Source organism: Mastigoproctus giganteus, chromosome 1 (genome assembly GCF_048544385.1).
Source record: "Mastigoproctus giganteus isolate SK-2022 chromosome 1, ASM4854438v1, whole genome shotgun sequence".
Lineage (NCBI taxonomy): Eukaryota > Metazoa > Arthropoda > Arachnida > Uropygi > Thelyphonidae > Mastigoproctus > Mastigoproctus giganteus.
The window spans coordinates 138,810,751-138,835,510 of record NC_143575.1 but is presented as its reverse complement, the minus strand read 5'-3'; the positions used below and the strand labels follow the sequence as shown (position 1 = coordinate 138,835,510).

General features: G+C 38.9%; 1 protein-coding gene across 1 annotated transcript in view; it reads right to left on the bottom strand.

Moving 5' to 3' along the window:
• Window positions 1–12,535: 12,535 nt before the first annotated feature.
• Window positions 12,536–24,760, bottom strand: part of LOC150091158 (growth/differentiation factor 8-like) — a 148,166-nt gene continuing 135,941 nt past the window's right edge. The window contains exon 4 of the mRNA XM_090382300.1: window positions 12,536–13,055. Coding sequence (XP_090238426.1) covers window positions 12,672–13,055 — 384 coding nt within the window. The 3' untranslated portion in view covers window positions 12,536–12,671. The remainder of the gene's footprint in view (window positions 13,056–24,760) is intronic.

Sequence of the window (24,760 nt, the reverse complement as noted above, 5' to 3'; positions counted from 1 at the left end):
GGAGCCCTCTGGAAGAGTGTGGTTCAGGGGTGGTTCCTGTTGTTTGTCATCGTTGTTTGTTTCCCTTTGAGATGCTGTGTGGTCGGGCTGCTCTCTAGACTCGGTCTGGGAGCGGGTCACTCGCTTATTTTTTCGCTTGGCTTGAGAGGCCCCTGATCGGGTGTCTCGTCAATAATGTCGAGGTGGTTACTTTGTGACTGCATCAAGGATTCCATAATTTTTTCTGTTCGCTATCTACCGAGGGATCTTGAGTCACATCTACGAGATACACAAAAGGAATATTTAGCCTTAACTGATTTTGCCCAGGGATTATTTACCAGGCGCCAAACACTAACCGCCACTAACAGAAGACCTAAATGGAATGAGACAAACCAAACCTGCAAATAGCAGCTAGACAACACCGACCTTGGACTGACTACAAAATGCACTGGAAAAGACAAGTGAAAATATATTGTCTAACTACAAGAGTTTTTCGTTTCCATTTACCGCCAATGGAAGCGAAAAACACCTTTAAAGAGTCATGACATCAGAACAAAGGGACACTGCCCCAAGACCTTGCAGCACAGACCCACTACATAACGACAAAAGGTAGTGTAAAGACAAGTAAACATCACGGAAGGGATAAATCCCCATAGTGACAGCCAGTAGACTTGATTATGACCCCAAGATAATGGGGTCATAATGGGGTCAAATGACCCAAAGATAAGACCCAGACTATATGCAGTCTGCAAAGATGACATCCCAGATTTAACCCCCCATTGGTGTCTCACCTGGATGAGACCCAACGGCCAGCTTTTCAGGGCCTGCAAACTAACAGAGACGATATACGGTGGCACTCTCCCGCTGGGACAGCCCATTGGCGACCCAAATCCGCACTCTCTTAGGCAGATCTTTCTTTCCAAACTCCTGTGGAGGGGGAGAGGTTGCCTCTCCTCCCCTCCTCGCCTCCCCAATTTTCTCACTCTGGTGGGGCACGAGCATGTCTCACTGCCTGCAGGGGCCATCTACTCTGTCTGCCCCTTACTTCCAGTTTCTTCCCCCCAGTCTTCAGCCTCTCCCAAACTTTTGTCTTGCACAGCATTTAGCCCTACACGTCAAAATTAAAAGAGAACTTCAAAATTCTTTCTCGAACCTATTTGGTTTTTAAAACTCACTTTTACCGTACAGCTCCACGTCGCATACTATTGATACTAACTTATTAAGTATCACTAATTTCAACCTCGAATTTTTTTTTTTTTTTTTTTGGGCCTAGCCACTGAAGTCCCAGGAAAGTAAGTGGCAGGACCCTCCAGAGTACAAATATTGGTAACAACCGGCCGGCCGGCCGGATGGGAGAAATTCCAGGCTGGTATTGGTAACGTCGGGTCTCACTAGGGGTCCGGCGGCTAACAGGCCGGACGAACAATGGGCACAACATAGTACATAGCACATATCCCACACACTTTTAAATCTCTGGCTTGTCCGATACAGAGAACATACGCGGAGATGGGAGAAATTCCAGGTGCCGTCAGACCCTCAAGATGCTTAATACCTAATGGCCTTGGCAGCAAGCTGAAGCAATAATAATAGTAAATTATGACTGTAAATTGCGTCTGTTCTCTGGTCGATTTGTAGCAATAGTCATGTCCGGTGTGTTCGTCTCAGAGGTCACTGCCGCTGGAGTCAGGTAGGATGATGATAGGGAGCCCCTTGGCAAGCCGATAGTGCACGCTTTTGCGAATTACCTCCTGGTCCAGAAGGAGAACTCCGGCCAGAACTTGGAGCGCTGGGTTGCTTACAGTGCAGCAGGCACGAGTGACAGTGAGAAGGATATTGCGCTGAATGAAGGTGGGCTTTCTTTGATTACGAAGTAGGTGATAGTGGGTGATACAGCTTTGTACAGCGTTTGCAGTGAGCGGCGACTGAGGCCCCAGTCAGACCTGTTGATCCTTGTTACCATTGCGGTGTAGTTCCTGACTTTGCAGTTAAGATAGTCTAGATGCGAGTAAAACGTGAGGATAGGAGGAATTTTTTTTATTAAAAAAAAAAAAAAACTGTGAAACTACTAAACAATTTTATTACGGTCACCTGGAAATGAAATTTCAACTACCCATGTGTATTGTGTCTGTAAATTGAGTGTTCTCTGATCGATTTGCCTGCTTTTCTGGCTGAAAAACCCCGCTGGGGTTTTTCGCTGGGATCGATCAGAGAACACGCAATTTGGGAACTCGGGTTCTCAAAAAAACCTTGCTATCTACACCTGAAACCGACTAACTCAGCCACGGAGTGAAAAAAGCCCATAAAAGTAACAGTCGTCATCGACACGATTCGAACCCGGGCCTTTTCCACCCAGTGAGGGGAGGATGGTGACGATACCACTGTGCTACTTGCACAGACACCATACATGGAATAATGGCAAAGTGTTTGTGTTGGGAAGCCACCGGTGGTTTACCACAATTGTGCTAGTGTGTTCATGTCAAATGGCACCAGGGGTTTCCCTCCATCTTCGCATTGCTTTCATTGTAGGTGTAACAGTTCACTGTAAAGGCCAGAGATTTAAAAGTGTATTGATTTTGTAAGTGTAGTGTTATGTATCGTTGATCCTTTGGTCATTTAGCCGCTAGACCCCTGCTGGAGCTTAACGTTGACCACACTATGCCTCGTGGAGGCAGACCAGGTACCAAGTAATTTTAAGTTTTCACTCTGACAGGTCCTGCCACCTAATTTCCTGAGATTTCAGTGGCAAAGACCTAAACAATAAATAAATAAAATAAAAAAAAATGATAAAATAAAATAAATAAGTAAAAAACTTAAATTTTTGAGACACAGAACTGTGCGAAGGCCAGAGATTTAAGAAGTGTGTGGGGAGTGGAATGTTGTATAGTGTTATGTTCTGTTGTTTCTCTGACCATTTAGCCGTTGGGCCCCTATTGGGAACCAACTGTTGCTCACACTTTGCCACGAGGAGGCAGGTCAGGCACCCAGTAGATTATTTAAGTACTCTGGCAGGCCCTGCCACCTAATTTCTAAAGATTTCAGTGACAAGGCCTATATATCTAAAAAAAGGGGGGGGGGGAAGAACACTAGAATTTGGAAAGGCCAAAAGAGATTTTCGAGACAGCGGTTGAATTTAGATGTTGATTAGAATTTGGCGGCATTGTTAAGGGGGCGTACTCGGTCAGTTTAGTTAGAGTGGGGGGACTGAAGATTGGGGGAAGCAGGTAGGAGGATGGGGACGAAAGAGTAGGCATCCCCATAGAGGTCAGTGGGGACGAGCCCCACCAGGCGAAGTATGGGGAATGCAGGGTTATTGCTATTGTTGTTATTTGGTTTTTAGGAGCATTAGCAACTAAGGCCATATTGCTCCGGGATATTCGGTGGTCATTCCCTGACCTTTCCGCATCCTCCGTATTTGGTGGTGACGGGCTCGAACCCCGGTCTAATCAAGAAGCGTGTGCTACGCATTGCTGCTCCTTCTCACCTGGCTACGGAGGCGCCTGGGATGCAGGGAGGGGAGAAGACAGAGACCCGTTATCCCTCTGCCTGGGGATCAGGTTTCAAAGGGCACCCAGTTTTTTTGAGCACTCAGTTCAAATTGCAAATGGCGTGTTGTGTCGATTCCAGTAGGATGGTCAAACTGCCACCCTGCTCTGGGAGTAGGATATGTTCGCTGACAGTGGGGAGTGGGAGAGACAGACATTTACTTCATTCATAATCTGTATTCTCACTCTACTTGCATTCTATTTTTATGCTTTTTTCTTATATTTTATAATATATTTTTACTGTTTAATATCTAGATTACCAGATGTGGACCAACATCGCAAGGCTCCCTGATTTCGCCACTATGGATTTGTTTTCTTTTGGTACTAGGGCAAAGAAGTTTATCCGAGAAAGCGAACAACTATTGGTGAACCGGAGAAAATTATCAGGAAAGTGACTTAAAAAAAAAACCCCCTCAAACTATGAAATTAGGACCACCCATAATTTCTTATATATGCCCTCATATGTGTTATGTCTGCGAATTGCGTGTGTTCTCTGGTCGAATTGCCTGTTTTGCTGGACGAAAAAAAAAACCATTTCTGGAAAAAAATAAAACATTGCTATCTACGCCTGAGACAGACTAACTCAACCACAGAGCGAAAACCCGTTAAAGTTCCTCGCGTCATCCGACGGGATTCGAACCGGTGTCTTCTCAACCACGTGTGGGAGGACGGTGACGATACCACTGTGTACACACACACACACACACAGTGAAGTGACGGGCAGTGTTGCTGTTATCTTTCTTGTAAGTTCAGCGGGTTGTTGTTGTTGTAGTGCAGGTGTCGGCAACCTTTTTTAGTGAAGAGGCATTTTTGATCTAATTGAAGAAAAAAAAAGAGAATCCGAAGAGCCGCACTTCAGCTCAAGCTGGGGGGAGGAGGGGGGAGTTTTTAAGAAATGGAATAGAGTGGGTAGGTGTTTTATAAAAAAATATATATTTTGAAATATTATTTATTAATAATATTTCTAATTAATTTGCGTTTTGCGGCTGAACTTCTTGAGCGAGTCTCTCAACATCACGGAAGTATGCTGTAATTTTCATCTTTAAAGCATGCTGAGAGGCTCGCATTGTTCATACGGTTTCTTGATTTATTTTTAATATAGTTTTTATTTATACTCCGGCACGACCACCAGGTCAGTGGAATTTACAATAAATCAATCAAAAAAATTTTAATCATATTTAACAGTCACTGGCTTGAACCCCGGTCCACTCAAGGAGCGTGTGGTACTGCACTACACTCCTGGCTACTCGGCTACGTCAGTTCATGTTTGAAAACATTTGCCCGCAGAAATTCTTCGAAACAAAAACTGAGAGAAGTCCAAACGCAAATATTTTCAAATTTATATACATGTCCAGTAAGCTACAAACCGCATCGAACACAATTTGGCCTTGTTTTTTTAATTCATCCATCGGAATCCATTTATGTAGCATTGCAAGGGCAGCCTTTTGCCTCTCCAAATCCTCAATTTCAGTTTTAAGGCATTTTAGTCTTGTACTCCACATGTCCTCGATGTTAAATCTTCTAACTCCATTTCAAAATTTGCTTAATGTGGGATAAAGGCTAAACAGCCGCAGATTGCTGACCCCTGTTGTATGGTTTTTAGGAACATCAGCGACTAAGGCCGTATTGCTCCGTATATACCGTCTATAAATTGCTTGGGATCTGTGGTCGATTTTCTGTTTGCTGAACGAAAAATCCGAATTTGCAGAAAACCAAAACCATGCCACTCTCGCCTTAGACCGACAAACGCAGCCACGTTGTGAAAAAGGCTCATGTAAATTTCTCAAGTCGTCGATGAGGCTCGAACTCAGGTCTTCTCCACACATTGTGGGGGAAAACAGCGATTCTACCAACTGTGCTAACCAGAGGGTAGTTCAACGGAAAAAGTAGCGATTAGTTAGAAGCATAGTAAATAAATTTGATGAATCTGAAGTGCTGATCAAGACATGAAAGGCACATATTGTTGGGATATCAGAGATGGTGTCACAAGGATATAAGCAGTGCAAAATTTGAATTTGGGGAGTACAATGTGTGCAGAAAGGATAGACAGGGTACGAAGGGAGGCGGGGGTTATGCTGTTAGTTAAGAAACACATGAAACCTAAGGAAGTGCATCCAGATTACATAGATGGATAGTGCAATGTTGAGTCATTTTGGTGTGACAACACTGGGAAAGGGAAAATGAAAGTAGGAGTGTGTTATAGGCCCAATGATTCTGTTGAGTACAACGAACAATTCTGCAGAGAAATAGAGTGGGCCAGTAAATCAGAATGTCATGTAATGAGGATTTTAATTAGAACTTGTGGGTTGGTCACTCGCATACTAGCAAGACTTTTGTGGATATATTGGAGGATTGTTTTCTACAGTAGCATGTTCGAGGGGCAACCAGAGAGGATAATACTCTTGATCTGATTATCAGCAGTGATTATTCATGCATTAAGAATTTGCAGATAAAGGAACCTCTAGGTGACAGTGATCATAGTATCATCAAGGGTAAAGGGGAAGGTTTTTGTTTCCGTAAAGTGACTACAGTGGTCTCAGACAGTTTTTAAATTCTATACAATAGGATTAATTAATGATGTTAAAAACATCGAATTCGAAATGGAATTAATCTTCAAGCCTTCAAGGAATTAATCTTGGAAGATATTAGGCTTTTCATACCAACCAAGAAATACTGTTCAAGATTTAGACCTAAATGGATTTCATATGAACTAATGAAGCTCGTGGAAGAGAAGAAAAATGTGTGGGATGCATATAAATTATCAGGTAACAGAGAAGCCTATGGCAGATATAAATTAGTCTGTAATCAGGTCACAAAGGAGGTTAGCCAGCGAAGGCTGATTACGAGAAATCCTTGGCAAAGGATGCAAAGAAAAACAACAAAGACTTCTTTACTTATGTAAACTCTAGAAGGAAGGGGATGAATCAGATTGGTCCACTTGATGTTGGTGGTTCGACTGTTGATGATCCTGCTCAGATAGCTGACAAACTAAATGAGTATTTTGCATCTACATTCACACATGAGGAATTCTACAGCAATTCTAAGGGGAGGACAGAAGTTTACTAAATTGTAACGGGGAGCTAAATGATTTTGTAATAACGGAGAGCAAAGTGGAGGAAAAATTGTTGAAGTTAAATATAAAAAAGGCACCTGGCATGGATGGAATCTATCCAGTTATATTGAAGGAGGCATTGAGGAAAGTTAGCAAACCCATAGCCATAATTATGAGAGCATCTTTAGATTCAGGGGTTTGTTAAAGAGAAGTCTTGTCCAACCAATTTGATTCGATAGTAGGATGTGGTCACAAAGGAACTGGATGCAAAAAATAATTTTGATATATCATATACTTGGGTTTCAGGAAAGCTTTTGATACTGTTGCACATGGAAGACTGCTTTACAAATTGGAGCAGTATGGTATTAAGGGCAAGTTGCTGCAATGGATAAATGGATGGTTGAGTGAGAGACGGCAGAGAGTGATAATAAATGGATACTGCTCTTCGTGGACTAATGTTATTATTGGAGTCCCCCCAGTGTTCGGTGCGAGGTTCACTGTTGTTTTGTGTATTTATAAATGATATCGATGACGGTATATCAGGCTTAATGTTCAAGTTTTCAGATGATACAAAGTTTGGCAGGGTTGTTAATGACAGTAAAGGTAGTATGCTAATGCAATAGTATCTAGAGAAGTTAGGCAGATGGGCTGAGAAGTGGTAACTAAAGTTGAACATTGACAAATACAAAGTACTGCATATGGGTAGCAATAACCCAAGAGAAACCTACCAACTGTGCGGTACTACGTTCAGGGAGGTGGAAAATGAAAAAGACCTGGGGATAATTGTGTAGTCAGAAATGAAGTTTTCTGAGCAGTGCAGACGGGCTGCCAGAGCAGGTCATGGAGTTTTTTCCATGATATATAGGAATTTTGCTAGTAGCAGAGACAAGGAGGTGATTATCCCCTTGTATAAGGCAATGGTCAGGCCACACCTTGGGTACCGCGTACAGGTCTGGAGGCCTCATTTTAGGAAGGAAGTAGAGTTGCTAGAACGAGTACAGAGAAGGGCAACAAGATTGGTGAGAGGAACAAAGGGGTGCTCTTACCAAGAGAGGCTTAAGTTCTGAAATTTTCGGCATCTGGAGAACAGGCATCTGCGAGGTGATGTGATTGAGGTGTATAAGGTCTTGAATGGTTTGAGCAGGCTCAATGCTGATGGTATATTTCCTCTTGCTCAGATTGCGAACATTAAGGGGCATAGATTCAAAGTGAGGAAAGACAGTTGTAGATTAGATGTGCGGAAGTTTGCATTTAGCCAGAGGGTAGTTGATTGCTAGAACAGACTTCCCTCTGATGTTGTGGAAGTTGATAGCTTAAATAAATTTTTAAGGTTGAATTAGACAAACATTTGGTATGACCGGATGGGTGAAATGGGAAATGTTTTTTTTTTGGCTGATGCTGTATAAGCTTGCTGTCTTGCATCATATGCCTCAACTAACGCTAATGCTATTTGAGAAATGTTCTGAACATGAACAAAAAGTTATTGGCGAAAAAAAAGTTTTTGTTTTTTTTATTTAAATTTTTATTTTATTTTTATTTTATTTTATTTTTTGTTTTTTTTAAATAAAGGAACAAAAACAATTTCTGTTTTGATAATTTGAACATGTAAATCCTTAAGTGGAGTTTTTTAATATTTAATTTTTTATCTTACTCATTTAATATACTGCAAATTTGTAATTATTTCTCATCTATACCTGTTTTAATTAAATTTATTTTTAACCATATTTAATAATTTCGAATGTTTTTTGCTAAATTTTATTTCATCTATCTAATTTGAACATGTAATAAATAATGTATCTAAATCTCAAAATGTAATCAATAAGGTATTTCAATCTGATAAATAAATAAAAATAAAAGACAATGATTGACTAAATCTTTAATGACCCACTTGAATAATACACTTTTAAAAATAATTTTAAAAAAACTTAACTTTGTAGTGATTTCGTGTGGAATGTATTTCCGAGTTGTGAATTTACACTTTATTTTACACTTTATTCTGTAAATTGCACGATGCGAAGCAGATAAATTCCAGTTATAATTGAAGTTATTTTAAATACTTCTCGCTGCTTAGTAACATTTGCCTTTATTTCTTAAAAGGTACAGATTAGTACTTTCAGACCTTTTCTGATATGTTTTTGTATCACTCTGTCAATGACTGCGAAATAATCTGATTACGAATTCTATTAAAAGTTGTTTCATTCATTTAAAACTTTTTAATGTAATAATCATTAACATTAATTAGTAATACAGATAATAGTTATAAAAGTTTTCAGCCACAATAAAATAAACTTCAGGTTCAAAAGACAAGTTTTGAAAAAATATATAAGTTCGAAAAGAATGAAGTTTTAAAAATTACAAAAATTAAGTTTTAAAAGAATTGTTTGTGGCTTCTGAGTTCACTGTCATTAAAAGTTACTTTTTGACAAATGATAAAACTTTTACAGTTGTCAAAAGGGCGCTTTAAATCCTTAATAAATATTCTTTTTTTATTCAGTATGGTCACAAAGTATGAGAATTCACATTACGCAATCCCACTCATACGCCATTGATCCCTTTAGTTAATACTTATGTTCGTGACTCGTGGTTATCGCAGGTCCGTTTTATGATCAGGGGCTCACATCTGGTGAGCATTAGCTTGGCACACCCAGGGTCCTGAGCTGGATATTGTCATTCTTCTCTTTCTTGGTGATTCTCTTTCTCTCTCTCGGGGTAACTCAGAAATTTTTTTTGGCTGGTACAGCATACGCCTCAGGCTTCCTTGCACCGTATGGCTAATAATAATAATAATTGCAGTTGAAGGCACGTGAGGGTAAGAGAAGTAATGGAAAAGTCGGAGTCATTAGCTGGTGCGCAGTATCAGCTTTCCTTTCAGACAAGTAAGAATTCTGTACTTGAACTAGATGGTACTCTACGGATTAATAAGGACGGTAACATGTCTTTAACCTAAACACGGCCTCCCCTAGATAGGAAACTGTACCCTTTATGAGGAAGGACTCGTCCCATGTTGTGTACTTTAAGATTCATGTACATTCAATTTATACAAATGATGTCTACGTACACACATACATGGTCCGTAGGAGTTCGCTGGTTTTATTTTACTTAAATAGATTTTCCATAGGAAGAATCCCGAATAAAGCGAATTCTCACTTATGATGTGGTATCAGGAACCTAACCTTCTCGTACTTCGAAACTCTACTGTAGATACTACTAATTAATAGTCAGTACAGGATTAAGGCATGAGCTAACAGCGTTATATAACAAGTATAATACATATTCTAACAAAAATTCTATGCTATTGTCTTTGCAGCCACTGACGAAGTGATACAGGAACTTAACATGAAACTTTTTTTTTTTTTTCTTTTTTGAGAAGTAAAGACAGCTTTTAATCTACGCTGGGAGAACTGCATAGATTTCTTCGATGAAGAGGTTACAAAATATGAACATTTACTATTACGCCGTTTCATTCATCATTATTTGGAAGAACATAAAGTACGTTATGAATATGGGAGGCAGCTGACTCAGAATGTCGGAAACATGATGTAATAAAACATTTCACTAGGTTGAGCGGATTTCGAAGCTAAAAGATTACAACAGCAAGTAGCTACTTTTTATCGAAGAATGTACTAATTTTAAATGTAATTGCAGTAGAATTGTTTTTTTTTTTAACTTTTTTTTTTTTTGGAAACTCTATGCAGTTGACATGAACGTACTATATATTTCACGCCACGAATGAAAACATGCATGTAGAAAACTGGATGCATAAAAATATAAATAACTCATAAAATAATATTGTGTTTAAAAAAAACAAAAAAAAAAAAACAGTGATAATCCCTAATCTAAATCTCACTTATTTGTCAATCCATGTAACACAAAATTTGAACAAAATATCCAGTGATATTCAGCTTGCACGTTTCATAAGGAATGTTGTTAAAGACTTTTATTTTTTATTTTTATTTTATTTTCCTCCATGCAAGTAAGGAAAAGATAGTACAGTAAACTCCGTGAAATCCTGCACTCTCGGAGATTGAGAGGTGACGGATTTTAAAATTTTAAGATTTCAGAGAGATATACCTAAAGGTTCGCAGTTTTATAGGATCCCATTTCGATAAATATTATGCAAAAACCACTGAATTCATTTACATGTGTAAACATTTATAATGACTATCATTCCATTTGTTTCTGCGAGCGGGATTTAAACTGCTTGGATAAAGCAGTGGTCTTAATTCTCACAAAGAACAAACTTGCCTTTGTAATGGGTTGCCCTCATTGCAGTACTTTCAACAGATAGCTTTAACTACATGACAAATCTGAAAACTGTTTCGTATACAGCATGGTAGCGCACATAGAACAACTTTTTTATAACTGTTTTGTTTGCGTGTTGTCACTACAGATCATATATCTGATGGTGGACCAGTTATTTCCGAAACTGGCTGACATAGCAAACTCATCTTTCAAACAAATGTCCAATTAACCTTTTGGAGAGGCCATTTGTTTGAAAACAGTACAATAGCAGATAACTCGTTGAAAGGCAAGTTTGTTTTGCTGTGAGAATTAAGGCTATTGTATTAATCAATGTAGTTTAAATCCTGCTGGTCGATAAAATAAAAAAAAAACAGTTTAAAGGAGAAGACAATCTTGAAAGTTTCTTATAAAGAAAGAAATGTCACCCTTTTATGCATGTATTCAGACGAATGTGTGTGTATAAAATATGCCGGATTTTAACGCATTCCGGATTCTAAACTACATTTTAGTTTCCTGAATATATACAGTAAAATCTTTAAAATCCAGCATCGTTGGAATTGAGAGGTGTCGAATTTTAAAATTTTCCGGATTTTGGAGAGGTATACCTACTGATTAAGCAGTTTGAAGAAGCACATTTCAATAAATATTAAGCACAAACAACTCAACTAATTCACCTCTGTAAGCATATTTATCTTTATCTTTATCTGCTTTTGGGCAGCAGGATTTAAACTGCATGTGTAATGCAATGGTCTTAATTCTCACAGCAGAACAAACTTGTCTTTGTAACGAGTTGTTACAAAGCATGTATGCCGCATGGCAGCTCACATCGAAGAAATTCTTTACAATTGTTTGGTCTGCGTGTTTTCACTGGAAACCAGTGCGTCCTGAAACAGGCTGTCATAGCAATCTCACCTTTTAAACAAACGACTATTTCAATTCTGAGAGGACATCTATAAAAAAAGTACTGCAATATCAGGGCAACTCGTTCCAAAGCCGCCCTCGTGATATAATTACGAGGACGGTAATTATATCAACACAGTTGATATAATTACCGTCCTCCCTACAGCGGGTGGAAAAGACCTGAGCTCGAATTCCGTCAATGACAGGGAATTTTTATGTCTCTTTTTAAAAAAGTGACTGAGTTAGTCTGTCTCAGGCGAGGATAGCACGGTTGTACTCCCGGACATTCGGGTTTTTCTTCCAGCAAACAGAAAATCGACTGCAAAACACGCAGTGTGCAAACATATATACGATGCAGTATCAGCTAAGTTGCCGAAAGCCTAATATCCAACAAAAGTGCCGTTCCAAAGGCAAGTTTTTAGCTGTGAGAATTAACACCATTGCATTTTACGTCGTTTAAATTTTCTCTTCTTCTTTGCCCCATTACACGTTCTGCTTGTTCATTTAGAATAAGTCATCTTTCCCTCTTGCCATCTTACTCTTGGTTTAGTTTTAAAACAAATGGCCAATTATCCTACTCGAGTCGTCTATTTGACAGTGGTGCAATACCAGGACAACTCGTTAAAAAAAAACAAGATAATCTTACAGGCATCTTATAAAGAAAGAAATGTCATTTTTCCCATGGCTCCTTAAAGATAAATGCGCCGTTGATTCGAGTACTGTTCATTTTCTTAATATTTCTGGATTGCAAAATGTTGATTTTCTTTCTTTATTATTTTTTTCTTTCTTTTCTTTCTTTTTTTTTTTTTTTTTTTGTAAAATGTGTCAGATTTCGTAAAGTTTACCGTACTCTTCACAGTGAGGTACCCATACAAGATATTAGGATATTCACTGTAAATTCGTTTCCTGCTCGACGAAATCGCAAAAAAAAATGGGGGAATATAAGGTAGTAATAACTATGAACATCCACAACGATCGACAACCATTCCCGGTAACGTGCCATAGATGATGTTGAATTCTTCATCAAAATAAAGCATAGATATTGATGTCATTTTTCGAGGAGCGCAACAGGGACCAGCAGACCCTTGAGGATTCGCCTGTTGTACAAGGTGTGTGTGAGGATATTTTTGAAGAAAGACGTATGGGCATTCACCACTGCAGTAATTCGCTTCGTATCTTTTCGGTGCGATGATCCAGTCCCATCCAAATTCTTCAAAGTCTACTGTAAGAGGATATCTGCAACATCGCACTTCGTTCGAATTTTCTTCGCAGTTCAAACCAATCATTCGCTTGATACGTCGATGGCGCGGTTTTTCCACTGTAACTTCAATAAAAGGTTTCTGAAAAAGAAAAAAAAAAAAAAAAAAATATATATATATATATATATATATATATATATATATATACTATACATGTAAATATATTGCATATGTTCTATATATATATATATACAGACTTATATAAAGAAGCAGTAAATATATTAACCAGTTGAGTTTTCATTATGAAAGGTATTTTTTGGTTTAGCCAGTTTTCTGAACGTTCGTGACAAAAAATTTTAATGTATGCTTGGCAAAAGTGGTAATCAATGGACACTGCTCATCGTGGACTAATGTTATTAGTGGAGTCCCTCAGGGCTCAGTGTTGGGTCCATTATTGTTTTCTGTATTTATAAATGATATTGATGATGGTATATCAAGCTTAATGTCCAAGTTTGCAGACGATACAAAGGTTGGCAGGGTTGTCAAGGACACTACTGACACTATGCTGCTGCAACAGGATCTGGAAAGGTTGAGCAGATGGGCTGAGACGTGGCAAATGAAGTTTAACATTGACAAATGTAAAGTACTACACATGGGAAAAAGCAACCCCAGAGCAACGTATCAACTCTGTGGTACTACACTGACAGTGGTAGAGAATGAAAGGGACTTGGGGGTGGTTGTGCAGGCAGATATGAAGTTCTCTGAGCAGTGCAGACGGGCTGCAAGAGTAGCTCATGGAGTATTGTCAATGATATACAGGAATTTTTCCAGCAAGGATAAGGAGGTGATTATTCCCTTGTATAAGGCAATGGTCAGGCCACACCTAGAGTACTGTATACAGGTCTGGAGGCCTCATTTCAAGAAGGATGTAGAGCTGCTGGAACGAGTACAGAGAAGGGCAACAAGATTAGTGAATGGAACAAAGGGGTGCTCTTACGAAGAAAGGCTTAAGGTTTGCAAATTACAGTGTCTGGAGACTAGGCACCAGCGAGGTGATCTGATAGAGGTGTATAAAGCCTTGAATGGTTTGAGCATGCTCAATGCTGATGGGATTCTTCCTCTAGCTCAGAATAATTACCTGAGAGGGCATAAATTCAAATTGAGGAAAGACAGATGTAGGATAGACGTGCGGAAATTTGCCTTTAGCCAGCGGGTGGTTTGTTGGTGGAACAGACTTCCATCCCTTGTAGTGGAGGTTGATAGCCTAAATAAGTTTAAGGCTCAGCTGGACAGGTATTTTGAACGAACAGAGGGGTGAAGTGGAAGAGGGTTTTTTTTTTTTTTTTTGGCTGATGCTGCATAAGCTTGCTTTCTTGCATCAAATGCCTCTACTAATGCTAATGCTAAAATTCTGTTTATACAAAAATAGTGTAGATTCTGATTTTGGTATATTAATCAAGAAACGTTTACTCAACTATGAATATGAAGTGTGTTTTACAGAAGATTGTGACGAACTTGCAGTCATAATATGAGCACATTGTTCAACACATTTATTATTATTGTCTCTTATATTATTTCTCCCTGATTGGGGTTTCCACCTCGTGACGGGTATTGCTACCAAGTACACAGGGTAGTTGTTGTTATGTTTGGTGTTACTGCTGGTCGAGGAACTCTCTGACTATCCTGCAGGTGTTCAGGATTGCTACTTTCTGGAGTTCCTTGTAGGTGTTCGCTGGGAGACCTATTGCTGCTAGGCTGTTATGTAGGGTCTTTGGCACCATACTTGTGGTCGACACGATGATCGGGATGGTCGTTACTTGTTGCATATGCCACATCTCTTTGATCTCCTGTGTTAGGTTCGTGTACATCCTGATTTTTTCACCATGGGCTTTCTGCAGGTTGCCAGTGTTAAGTATCGCTATGTCAATCAGATAAGTAGCCTTTTCCTTCTTGTCCACAAGGGTTATGTCCGGTCTGTTGTGTGGGATTGTCCTATCCCAGGCAGTACTAGGGATCCCAGCTTGTGGGTTGGGATCCCTAGTACTGCCTGTGGTTCGTACTTGTAGTATGGTACACTTTCTTTGGTCAACTGGTATTTCCTTGCTTGCTTCTGATGTATTATCCTTGCTACCTGGTCGTGTCTATGAGTGTACTCAGTCTGGGTGATCACCTTACACCCCGCGGTGTTGTGTTGGATCGTTTCTGAGACCAGGTGGCATGGTCGACATGTATCGTCGGACACTCCGGGGTCTTTGGCGATGTTATTTTCTATAATTTTTGGTGTTGATTACCTGGTCTTGGATGGCGAGCACGAATCCTTCAGTCTCGGGGAACAGCGTCCCGCTCGTGAGCCATGCATTGGAAGCAATTTTATCTATGTGATCCTGATGGAGATCATTGTAGTGTCTGCCATGGAGTGTCTTCTTTGCCCCTCTTATCTTTCTAGCTTCGTTTGTACCTCCTTGTTGGGGGGGGGGACTTCTCGCTTAGGTTGAGTGGGGTATACCGCTTGTCCATCTTCCTTATGGCCTGGTGGAGTGCTGCTGCTGTGTGTTTCCGGACGTAATCCTTCAGGTTAACTGTCGCTGTCTTCTATTGAGGTCTATCAGGCCCCTTCCTCCTTCTTCCCGGGCAATTGTCAGTCTCTCCACGGTAGATTTCGGGTGGTGTTGGCGGCTCTTGGTCATCATTGCCCTTGTCTTTCTCATGATATCCTCTAGCTCGGTGTTAGTCTAATCTGTGACCCCGAAGGAGTATGTTAGCATTGGGACTGCATAGGTGTTTATGGCTTTAACTGTGTTCCCTCCGCTCAGCTTTGCTTTCAGCAGGCGTCTGAGTCTCTGAAGGTATTTTTCGGCAGGCAGGTCTTAATTTCCTTGTGCTGTAACTGCTGAGCCTGCATCATCCCCAATTATTTGTAGGCCTCTCCCTCTGCCATGGCTTCGATCTCTTTACCACTCTGCAGCTGGTAGTTTCGGTTGACTAATTTTCCTTGACGCAGTCCGTGCGTCTTGTACTTGTCTAGACCAAGTTCCATCCTAATATCATTGCTGAATTCTCCGGTGATCTTGAGTAGTTGCTGAAGGTGCTTCTCGGTTTCCGCGTAGAGCTTGATGTCATCCATATACATCAGGTGGGCGAGGGTGTACAGGTTCTTCCTTTCTGGTATTATTATTATTATTAGCTATATGGTGCAAGGAAGCCTGAGGCTTATGCTGCACCAGACAAAAAAAAATAATTTTTTTTTTTTTTTTTTTTTTTGGCTGGTGAGAGAGAGAGAGAGAAGTAGAAGGCATTCACCTAGAAAGAGAAGAATGATGATATCCAGCTCAGGACCATGGGTGTGTGCCAAGTCCATATTCACCAGATGTGAGCCCCTGGGGTAATATTTGTAATTCTTTCTTTTAGATGAACATTATCAATACTATAAAATTTTTACTGTATTACAATACGTTATTGTTGATGATGCTGTTCCATTTTTAAAAATAAACTGTTGATCTCGACTAAATAAAAACAAAAAAAATCGCAAAAAAAACGAGAGATACAATTCAACTTTCTAATACCGATTGACGCTGTTGCAAACGATTGCTCATGAAAATCGATAGCCAAACTATTTATAGATAGTAAAGGGGTGGCCAACCTTTTCCTGAAGAGTACCACAATTATTTCTAAAATGTGTCTAGTCCTTATCTTTAATAATAATAAAGACCATCTCAATTTTAATTTAATTTAATATATATACTTGTTTAATGCATGTATTCTTTATGCGATGAGGGCGCTGCTTATATTTATTCGTATCAATATCTGTTAAAAGTGTAATTGTGGCTGTTGGTTTTGGTGTTGTGAAGATGTTTATTTTATTTTTTATTATTCATCAGGTATGTTTATTTATTTAAACCTTGCTCTTATCATTGGAATTATGTAATATTTGCTACTGTATTCAGTTAAACTTTAATTAATGCAATTTCGGCATTTTGTAAATTATCAAAAGACGCGCTTCAATTCGATAAATTTACCGCCTCTGCTTATTTGACAGTTTACGTCTGTCTCTCTACCTACTACATGCCATTGACACCAGATACTCATATATCTTATAATATAATATTTTAATGCGTAAAGGTCAATGACCCATAGTTTATTTTAGTATGTTTTTTGTTTAATCCTTTAATCTTTTTCATTTTGTTAATCATTCACAGTAACTATCGTAGCTGCTTTTCACCCAGAACCATTATCTAGGTAGCGGCTAGCAGCCTTTTGCACTCTGTGAGCTGTAGTAAAATAAAATCTCGCGGTGGACCATTTACAATTTAATACTGATTATAGAATTATTATGATATATATATATATATATATATATATATATACAGACAAATGTTTATATTCAGTGTAAAGGGAAGGGATGTCAATTGTAATTACCATGGAAAAATTGAGAAGGCCTGTAAGGTGAAGGAGATAATATATATATATATATATATAGAGAGAGAGAGAGAGAGAGAGAGAGAATATATATATATATATGTCATTACTCATACATATGTAAATGAGATGAAAGTAGTGGGTTTGACGTGCTAAAGCTGCGCCTATACCGCCATCTATAAATATATTTTCTATGTCTATATAAGCTGGTTAAGCTTTCAGTATGTCGGTGGTGTGGCTTTGCTTTTGAGTGCTTGTCTGTTCTATTGTTTATTTTTCGCTGCATAAATACCACCGCTATGCAAATCCTCTACATTTGTGGCTCGATCGGAGGAAGGAGGGTTAGTACTCGGTGCACCCTCTCTATGCTCGCCGACGAGGCAATGGTCTTGGGGTGTTTATTCACCCTCTTCCAGCTGTTTTAAAATAGGAAAACGAGTTGCCGATTTTAAAACGGCGGTCTTGGGGTGTTTATTCCCCCTCTTCCAGCTGTTTTAAAATAGGAAAACGAGTTGCCGATTTTAACCACTGCCGCCATTTTGAAAGGTGCACCGAGTACTAAATCTTTACCCGGTTCGCTTATGCGACGATTTGTCTAGCGATTGAAATCCAGCGATTCCATGACCATTATTGGCCTCGTGGTCTTCTGTCGATATGGCGCATAATGGTCAGTTTATTTTTATTTTATTTTGTTTTAGTAGTTTGATTAGTCTCTTTTGGTGATATTTCACGTTTCTCGGAACTGGTACCTTACTAGGGGGGTGCCGCTAAATTGTTATACAACTGGTTTTATATTTTAAAATGGATTTATTTCAATTGGATTTAAATTATATCGTAGAAACTACAAGACAGAAACGGTAGCTTTCGGCTACAGTTTCTGTCTTGTTACCCCTTCTCTTCCCTCCCTATTACGATTTATTGTTAGGTTTATGTTAAATTTTCGCCCTACAGTTTTGCCATACTACTGGCATTTGTATTAATTTTTCAATACGTAATTTCAGTAATATGTATATGCACATATATAGTAACGTTAAGTATTTTACTACTTTTTATCAACAGTAGTAAAGCAAAGTGGAGCGGCATACGACGATAACAAAAAAAAATATATCCGATTTTCTTATTATAAGTATTGTTATTAAGATTATTATAAGACTAATTTGTATGTTTTTTTTTTTTTTTTATTGGAAATTTTAATCGGCGATTTTAATATTATTAAACTGTGATTATTGTCAGTAATCTGATTTTTGTGAGCTGATAGTATACTGTTAGTATTTAAATGTTAAAAAATAAATATTTTTTTGTTTCCTATTTTGTTTTCTCATATTCTAATATTACAGCGATGATACTATCAAAAATGTTTCACGTAATTTCAAAAATGATGAATTTATATAGTGTAAATTCGAAAAGTTGAACAATTCGTTAATGAATTAATTTATACAGATATCTAATAACAACAAAAAAGACAATTGTAATTACCGTATTTGTCGGCTTATAAGACTCCCTTTTTTCCTTAAAAAATCGCCCCGCATCTTAGAAGCCGAAAGTGGCAATACAGCACATGCACAAAACTGGGAGTTAACGGATAGTTAACTACTATACGTTAGTACACTTTTTAGTAATTACCAAGCTGTTGTTGAAGTAACAAGTGAAGTCCAGTTACATATTTAAGCCCTAATCAATGGCAGGCGCATCAAGGAGGCAAAATTATACTACAGTATTTATTTAAGCTAAAAGTAGTACAATATGCCAAAGAACACGGAACAGAGCAGAAGAACGAAATTTTGGACCACCGCCTTCAGAGAAACCGATTCGTCGATGGAGGAAGCAGGAAGTTTTAATACAAGGAGCTGATAAAACAAAGCACAACCTTCGTAAAATTCCATATAAATGGCCAAATTTGGAAGAAAACTTGTGTAGTTGGATAATGGAACTTAGAGACGTGGGTATTGCAGTGAGTACTAAAATGATAATAGTAGAAGCACGGAAACGAGCAGATTATATTGGGATAGAAAGAAAGAAAGTGTAGCCATTATCAACCCACTGCAGGATGGAAGCCTCCTCAACAATTCATGCTGAGGGAAATGGACCATAATCTGCTACGCTGGTCCAGTGCGGATTGGCAGATCGACCGTATTCAGCAGTCAGGGGCTTGAACCCCGGTCTACTTAAAGAGCGTGTGCTACTGCACTCCCGCTCCTGACGACTTTAAAGGAACTGAATCTTGGTGTTATCGCTTCATGAAAAGAAACGGGTTAAGTTTACGCACAAGAACTAGAATAGCCCAGAGAATATCCTGATGAGTACGAACAGAAAATATCAGATTTCCATAAATTTGTCCTTAATGCTAGAAAACGAACCAACTACGAACTTAGCCAAATCGGGAATATGGATGAAATTCCGTTGACTTTTGATGTGCCATCCGATAAAACTGTAAATCTGAGAGGGAAAAAATCTATAACTGTTAAAACCACTGGACATGAAAACTATACCGCAGTTTTAACTCGTGCTGACGGGACCTAACCATCAATGTTAATTTTTAAAAGAAAAACTTTACCGAAAGATAAACTGCCAAATGGAATTCACGTACTTGTACGACAGAAGAGATGGGTGGATGAAGAATGTATCAAGGATTGGTTTGTAAAAGTTTGGCCCAAGAGTCCTGGTGTACACTGCGTAAAAATGCACTACTAGTATGGGATCAGTTTAGAGCACAGAATTTAGAACATCAAACAACTGGCCGAAATGATGAACATAGAATTTTCGGTAATTCGGGGTGGCTTAACTTCCCAGTTATAGCCGTTAGATGTCAGCATCAGTAAGCCATTCAAGAATAACATTTGGGAGCAATGGAATAAATTGATGATAGAGGGGGAACCATGATACGACGCCTACGGGAAGGACTATACGTCCATCAGAAGCACAAGCTTGTGAATGGGTGCTGAAGTTATGGCATGATGTTAAGACTGAAATTGTAGTCAGGTCCTTTACAAAATGTGGTGTATAAGTGATACGATAGATAGCACTGACTCTCATTTATTGTATGAGAGTGACAACAATACTAGTTGTTGTTGTTGTTGTTTTGGGTTTTTTGGCACAAGGGCCTCCTGGGCCATATTGTGCCTTTTCTTTATTAACTTATGACTGAGTTATTAATATAATTGTTGTCAGAGGCCATTATATACATTTATGCTCTTCAAGTATCTAAACAGTGCTTCAAAATTTGCATTATTTCCCAGTATGTGTAGTAAATTTAAAGGTTCCAGCAGATTGGATGCAGAATAAAAAGTGGATTTCCGGTTACTTGAATAATTAGGGCATTCTATTAGAATATGTTTGATTGTTAGCTGAGTCTGACAGAATGAACATTGAGGTGGGTTTTCTCCCATAAGCAAGAACAAATGAGTTGTATATGAGTGTCCAATACGGAGTCTTGCCAAAATCACTTCTTCACGTCTGCTTTTCCTGAAACTAGAAGTCCAGAACTGAGGTTCTTTTTTAATCTGAAACAGTTTATTATTTACTTGTGTTTGCCACAGATTAGTCCATTTAAGCCTACATGCTGTTTTAATAGTGTATTTATAATCAATGTGTGGGACTTTCAGATGATAGAGTGATCTATTTGTAGGATGTTTAGCTGCATGATCTGCACTTTCATTACCTGGGATGCCGACATGCCCAGGTATCCAGCAGAAGGTAACCAACTGTTTGGATGTTTGATATTGGTATAATTGAGACCGTATCTGTTTAAGAATGGGATGTTGGGAAGAAGTAGTAGATTGAATTGCAGTGACGGCACTTAAGGAGTCGGTGTATATAAGAGCTTTTTTGATTTGCTGTTTGGTTATATTATCTAGAGCTAGTTTTATTGCATACAGTTCTGCGGTATAGATACTGCATTCTATAGGAAGAGACACAGCTATTGAAAAAGCAGAAGAGATTGCTGCAGCACCTACAGCTTCATCTGTTTTGGAGCCGTCTGTATATATGTGAAATTTCTCTGCGTTTTCTAAGGCGTGGGCTTTATGCAGCTGCTGGAAGTTGTTGTTTGGCAGGGAGCCTTTTCTCCATCTCAGAAAGTAATTATCACAGAGCAGTGAGTAATGAGACCAGGGATGTTCAGGAGGAGCTACGTCTTCAAGGATATGCTGGAAGTTAATATTCCAACTGAGCATCAGTTCTTGCAATCTAATACACGCAGGGCGGTTTTCATTAGGTTTATTACGATATTGCATTTCATACTGAGGGTTAAACAGGTATTCCCAGCAAGGATGAGATGGAATACTTTTTATTTTTGCAGCATAGCTACATAGTAAGGATTTTCGTCTAAGGTGTGATGGCGGTTCATTTGCGTCAATATACAGGCTATGGACTGGAGATGTCCTGAAGGCACCTGTGGCTATCCTTAGGGCACTATGTTGAACAGTATTTAGACGTAGCAAGGAATTGTTTCTTGCCGAGTCATAGACAGGTGACCCGTAATCTAAGCGGGACCGGATAAAACTTTTATAAAGATGTGTGAGGGAGTGTCTGTCAGCACCCCAGGAGTTAGATGACACAGCTCTTAAGATGTTTAATTTCTTTTGACAGGCCGTTCTAAGGTAGGCTACGTGATTAGAAAAATTAAGTTTACTGTCTAGATATAAACCCAATAAACGAAAATTGTTGGTAAGAGGAATCCGATTGTTTTTTAAATATATTTCAGGATCTGGATGTAATTTTCGTATTTTACAGAAATGAATTGCAGTCGATTTATTTTCTGCTAATGAATAGCCATTCCGTTGCGCCCACAATTCTATTCTGGCTATGGACATTTGAAGTTGCCTTTCAATGGAAATCATGGTTTGTGACTGGCAAGAGATAATCAGGTCATCGGCAAACATGTATGATTCAACTGTTTTTGGTATGTCTTGTGTTATATTTGTAATTCTTATTGTGAATAGTGTTGCACTCAGGATGGAACCCTGCGGTACACCCTCCTCTTGTTCAAATGATTGGGATATAGCGTTCCTATATCTGACCTGAAAAGATCTGTAGTGTAGGAAATTTTGTATAAATTGTGGTAACTGCCCCCTCAGACCGAATGATCGAAGATCCTGAAGGATACCATATCGCCAAGTGGTATCAAACGCTTTCTCAATATCGAGATTGACCATAACCAGATGTTGTCTCTTAATGAAAGCATTGCGGATATTTGTTTCTGCTTTAATCATCACATCTAAGGTTGAGTGATTTTTCCGAAAACCATACTGATTTCGGTTTAGCAGACTGTTTGTTTCCAGAAGCCACGTTAACCGCCTGTGCACCATTTTTTCTAAGACTTTGCCTAAACAGCTAGTCAGCGATATCGGCCTGTAATTATTCGGTATGGTATGATCCTTACCTGGCTTAGGAAAGGCTAGCACAATTGAGTGACGCCATGAGTGTGGATAAGTATTTTCTAAATAAATTCGATTGTAGAATTTCAATAGGGAACTTATTGCTTTATTATTTAACTTTTTTAACATTATATAGCATACTCCGTCCGGGCCGGCAGCAGTACTTGACGTTTTGTTTAGAGACTCAAAAAGTTCCTTTAACGTGAATGGCTGATTGTACGGCTGAGGTGCCTTAGTATAAAAATTTATTTTATGTTGTTCTGCAGATGCCTTAATTTTTTGGAAGGTTTGACTGTATGTGGACACTGCTGATATACTGGCGAAAGACTCAGCTAATGCGTTTGCTATTTCTTTTGGATCAGACAATTCTTGCCCTTTCCAGTTCAGGATTGAGGCTGGAGACTGCACAAATTTACCGTTAAGTGCTTGAATTTTCTTCCAGACAAGTCTGCTGTCCGTATCCTTGTTTATGGTGGAAGCAAAATCTATCCAGGCATCTTTCTTTGCTTTTCTTCTTTTTTGGCGGAAATTGGCCTTGAGTTTTTTAAAGTTAATAAAATTAGCAGTTGTAGGAAATTTTCTAAAGAGATTCCAAGCTCGATTTTTTGTCTGTTTAGCATTTGTGCATTCCTGATTCCACCAGTAATGTCTCTGTCTGCGTTTCCCAGGTAAAGATTTTGGTATTGCAGAATTCGCAGCTTGTAATATTTGATTTGTTATATGATCGTTGACACTATCTATGGGCTGAGACTGGACTATCTCATCATCAAACTAGATTAGGGAGGAAAATTTATGCCAGTTTGCCCTATAGAAATTCCACGTGGATCGCTGCAATGGAGATAAGTTTACTTTTGTTTGAATACTGCAAAGAATCGGTAAGTGATCACTGTTTAGCGGGTTATCGAGAACTGACCACCCCATATTGGCATAAATGGAGGGAGAGCAGATTGAAAGGTCTATTGCAGTCATGGATCCTGTAGTAAAATGGACATATGTGGGTTCACCAGTGTTTAACAGAGTAAGGTTGTGAGTATCAAGCAGCAATTCTATTATTTTACCCCTTTTGTCAATTTTTGGCGATTCCCATAGAGGATGATGAGCATTAAAGTCACCCAGTAAGCAGAAAGGAGATGGCAGCTGATCTACTAGCTTTTCTAAATCATCTGAGGAGAAAGCAAAATTAGGAGGGAGATATATAGAGGCTATTGTAATGGTGATACCAATTTCAATGCGCACTGCCACTACTTCAAAAGGAGTCTGGAGGGATACATGCTTGGATGGAATGTTATTTCTGACAATGATAGCCACCCCTCCATGAGCTGGCGTGTCAATGCTCCTATCTCGTCTAAAAATGGTATAATTTTTTAAGGAAGGGCACACTCGTGAATTTAGAAGGGTTTCCTGTAAGGCTATGCCAGCTGGTTCATACCGATCGATTAGATCCTGCAAATCATCTTTTGAATTTCGAAATCCTCTGCAATTCCACTGAAGGATTTTTTCCATTATGTGGTTTTTTGTGTTGTTTTCGATTCTGGCTGTTTTTTAGTTGCAGCTTGCTTGTATCGATCAATTTTTGCTTTGTCTTTCCTGGGAAAAACGGGTCGGGTCACATCCATCTCTTCACTTGCATGTAGTTCTAAAAATGTATCTTCTGCTTCGTGATGTTCATCAATGTCCATTCCGGTGGTGGATGTTTGCGGTTTTTTGGTTTCTATTACTTTTGGTTTTATTGTTGAGGAGGCCTCCGTTGGTATGGTGATTGGGGTATTATTGGACTGTTCACTTGTTTTTTGTGTAGGACATTGTTTTGAAACAGAAAGCAACGAACGTGCCCAGTTCGCGATTGATATATTTGGAGGAATCGATACTTCAGTTTGGATCCCTACAGACTGTGAAGATTGAGTTGCTGCGGCATATGTTTGCTTTGTCTCTGTTTTGATTATCTGTCTTCTTGCCTCTGAGTATGTCACTTTGTTCTCTACTTTATATTTTTGAATTTTTTTTCCTTGCTTCCATAATTCACATGTTTTTGAGAAAGCTGGGTGGTTACCCTTA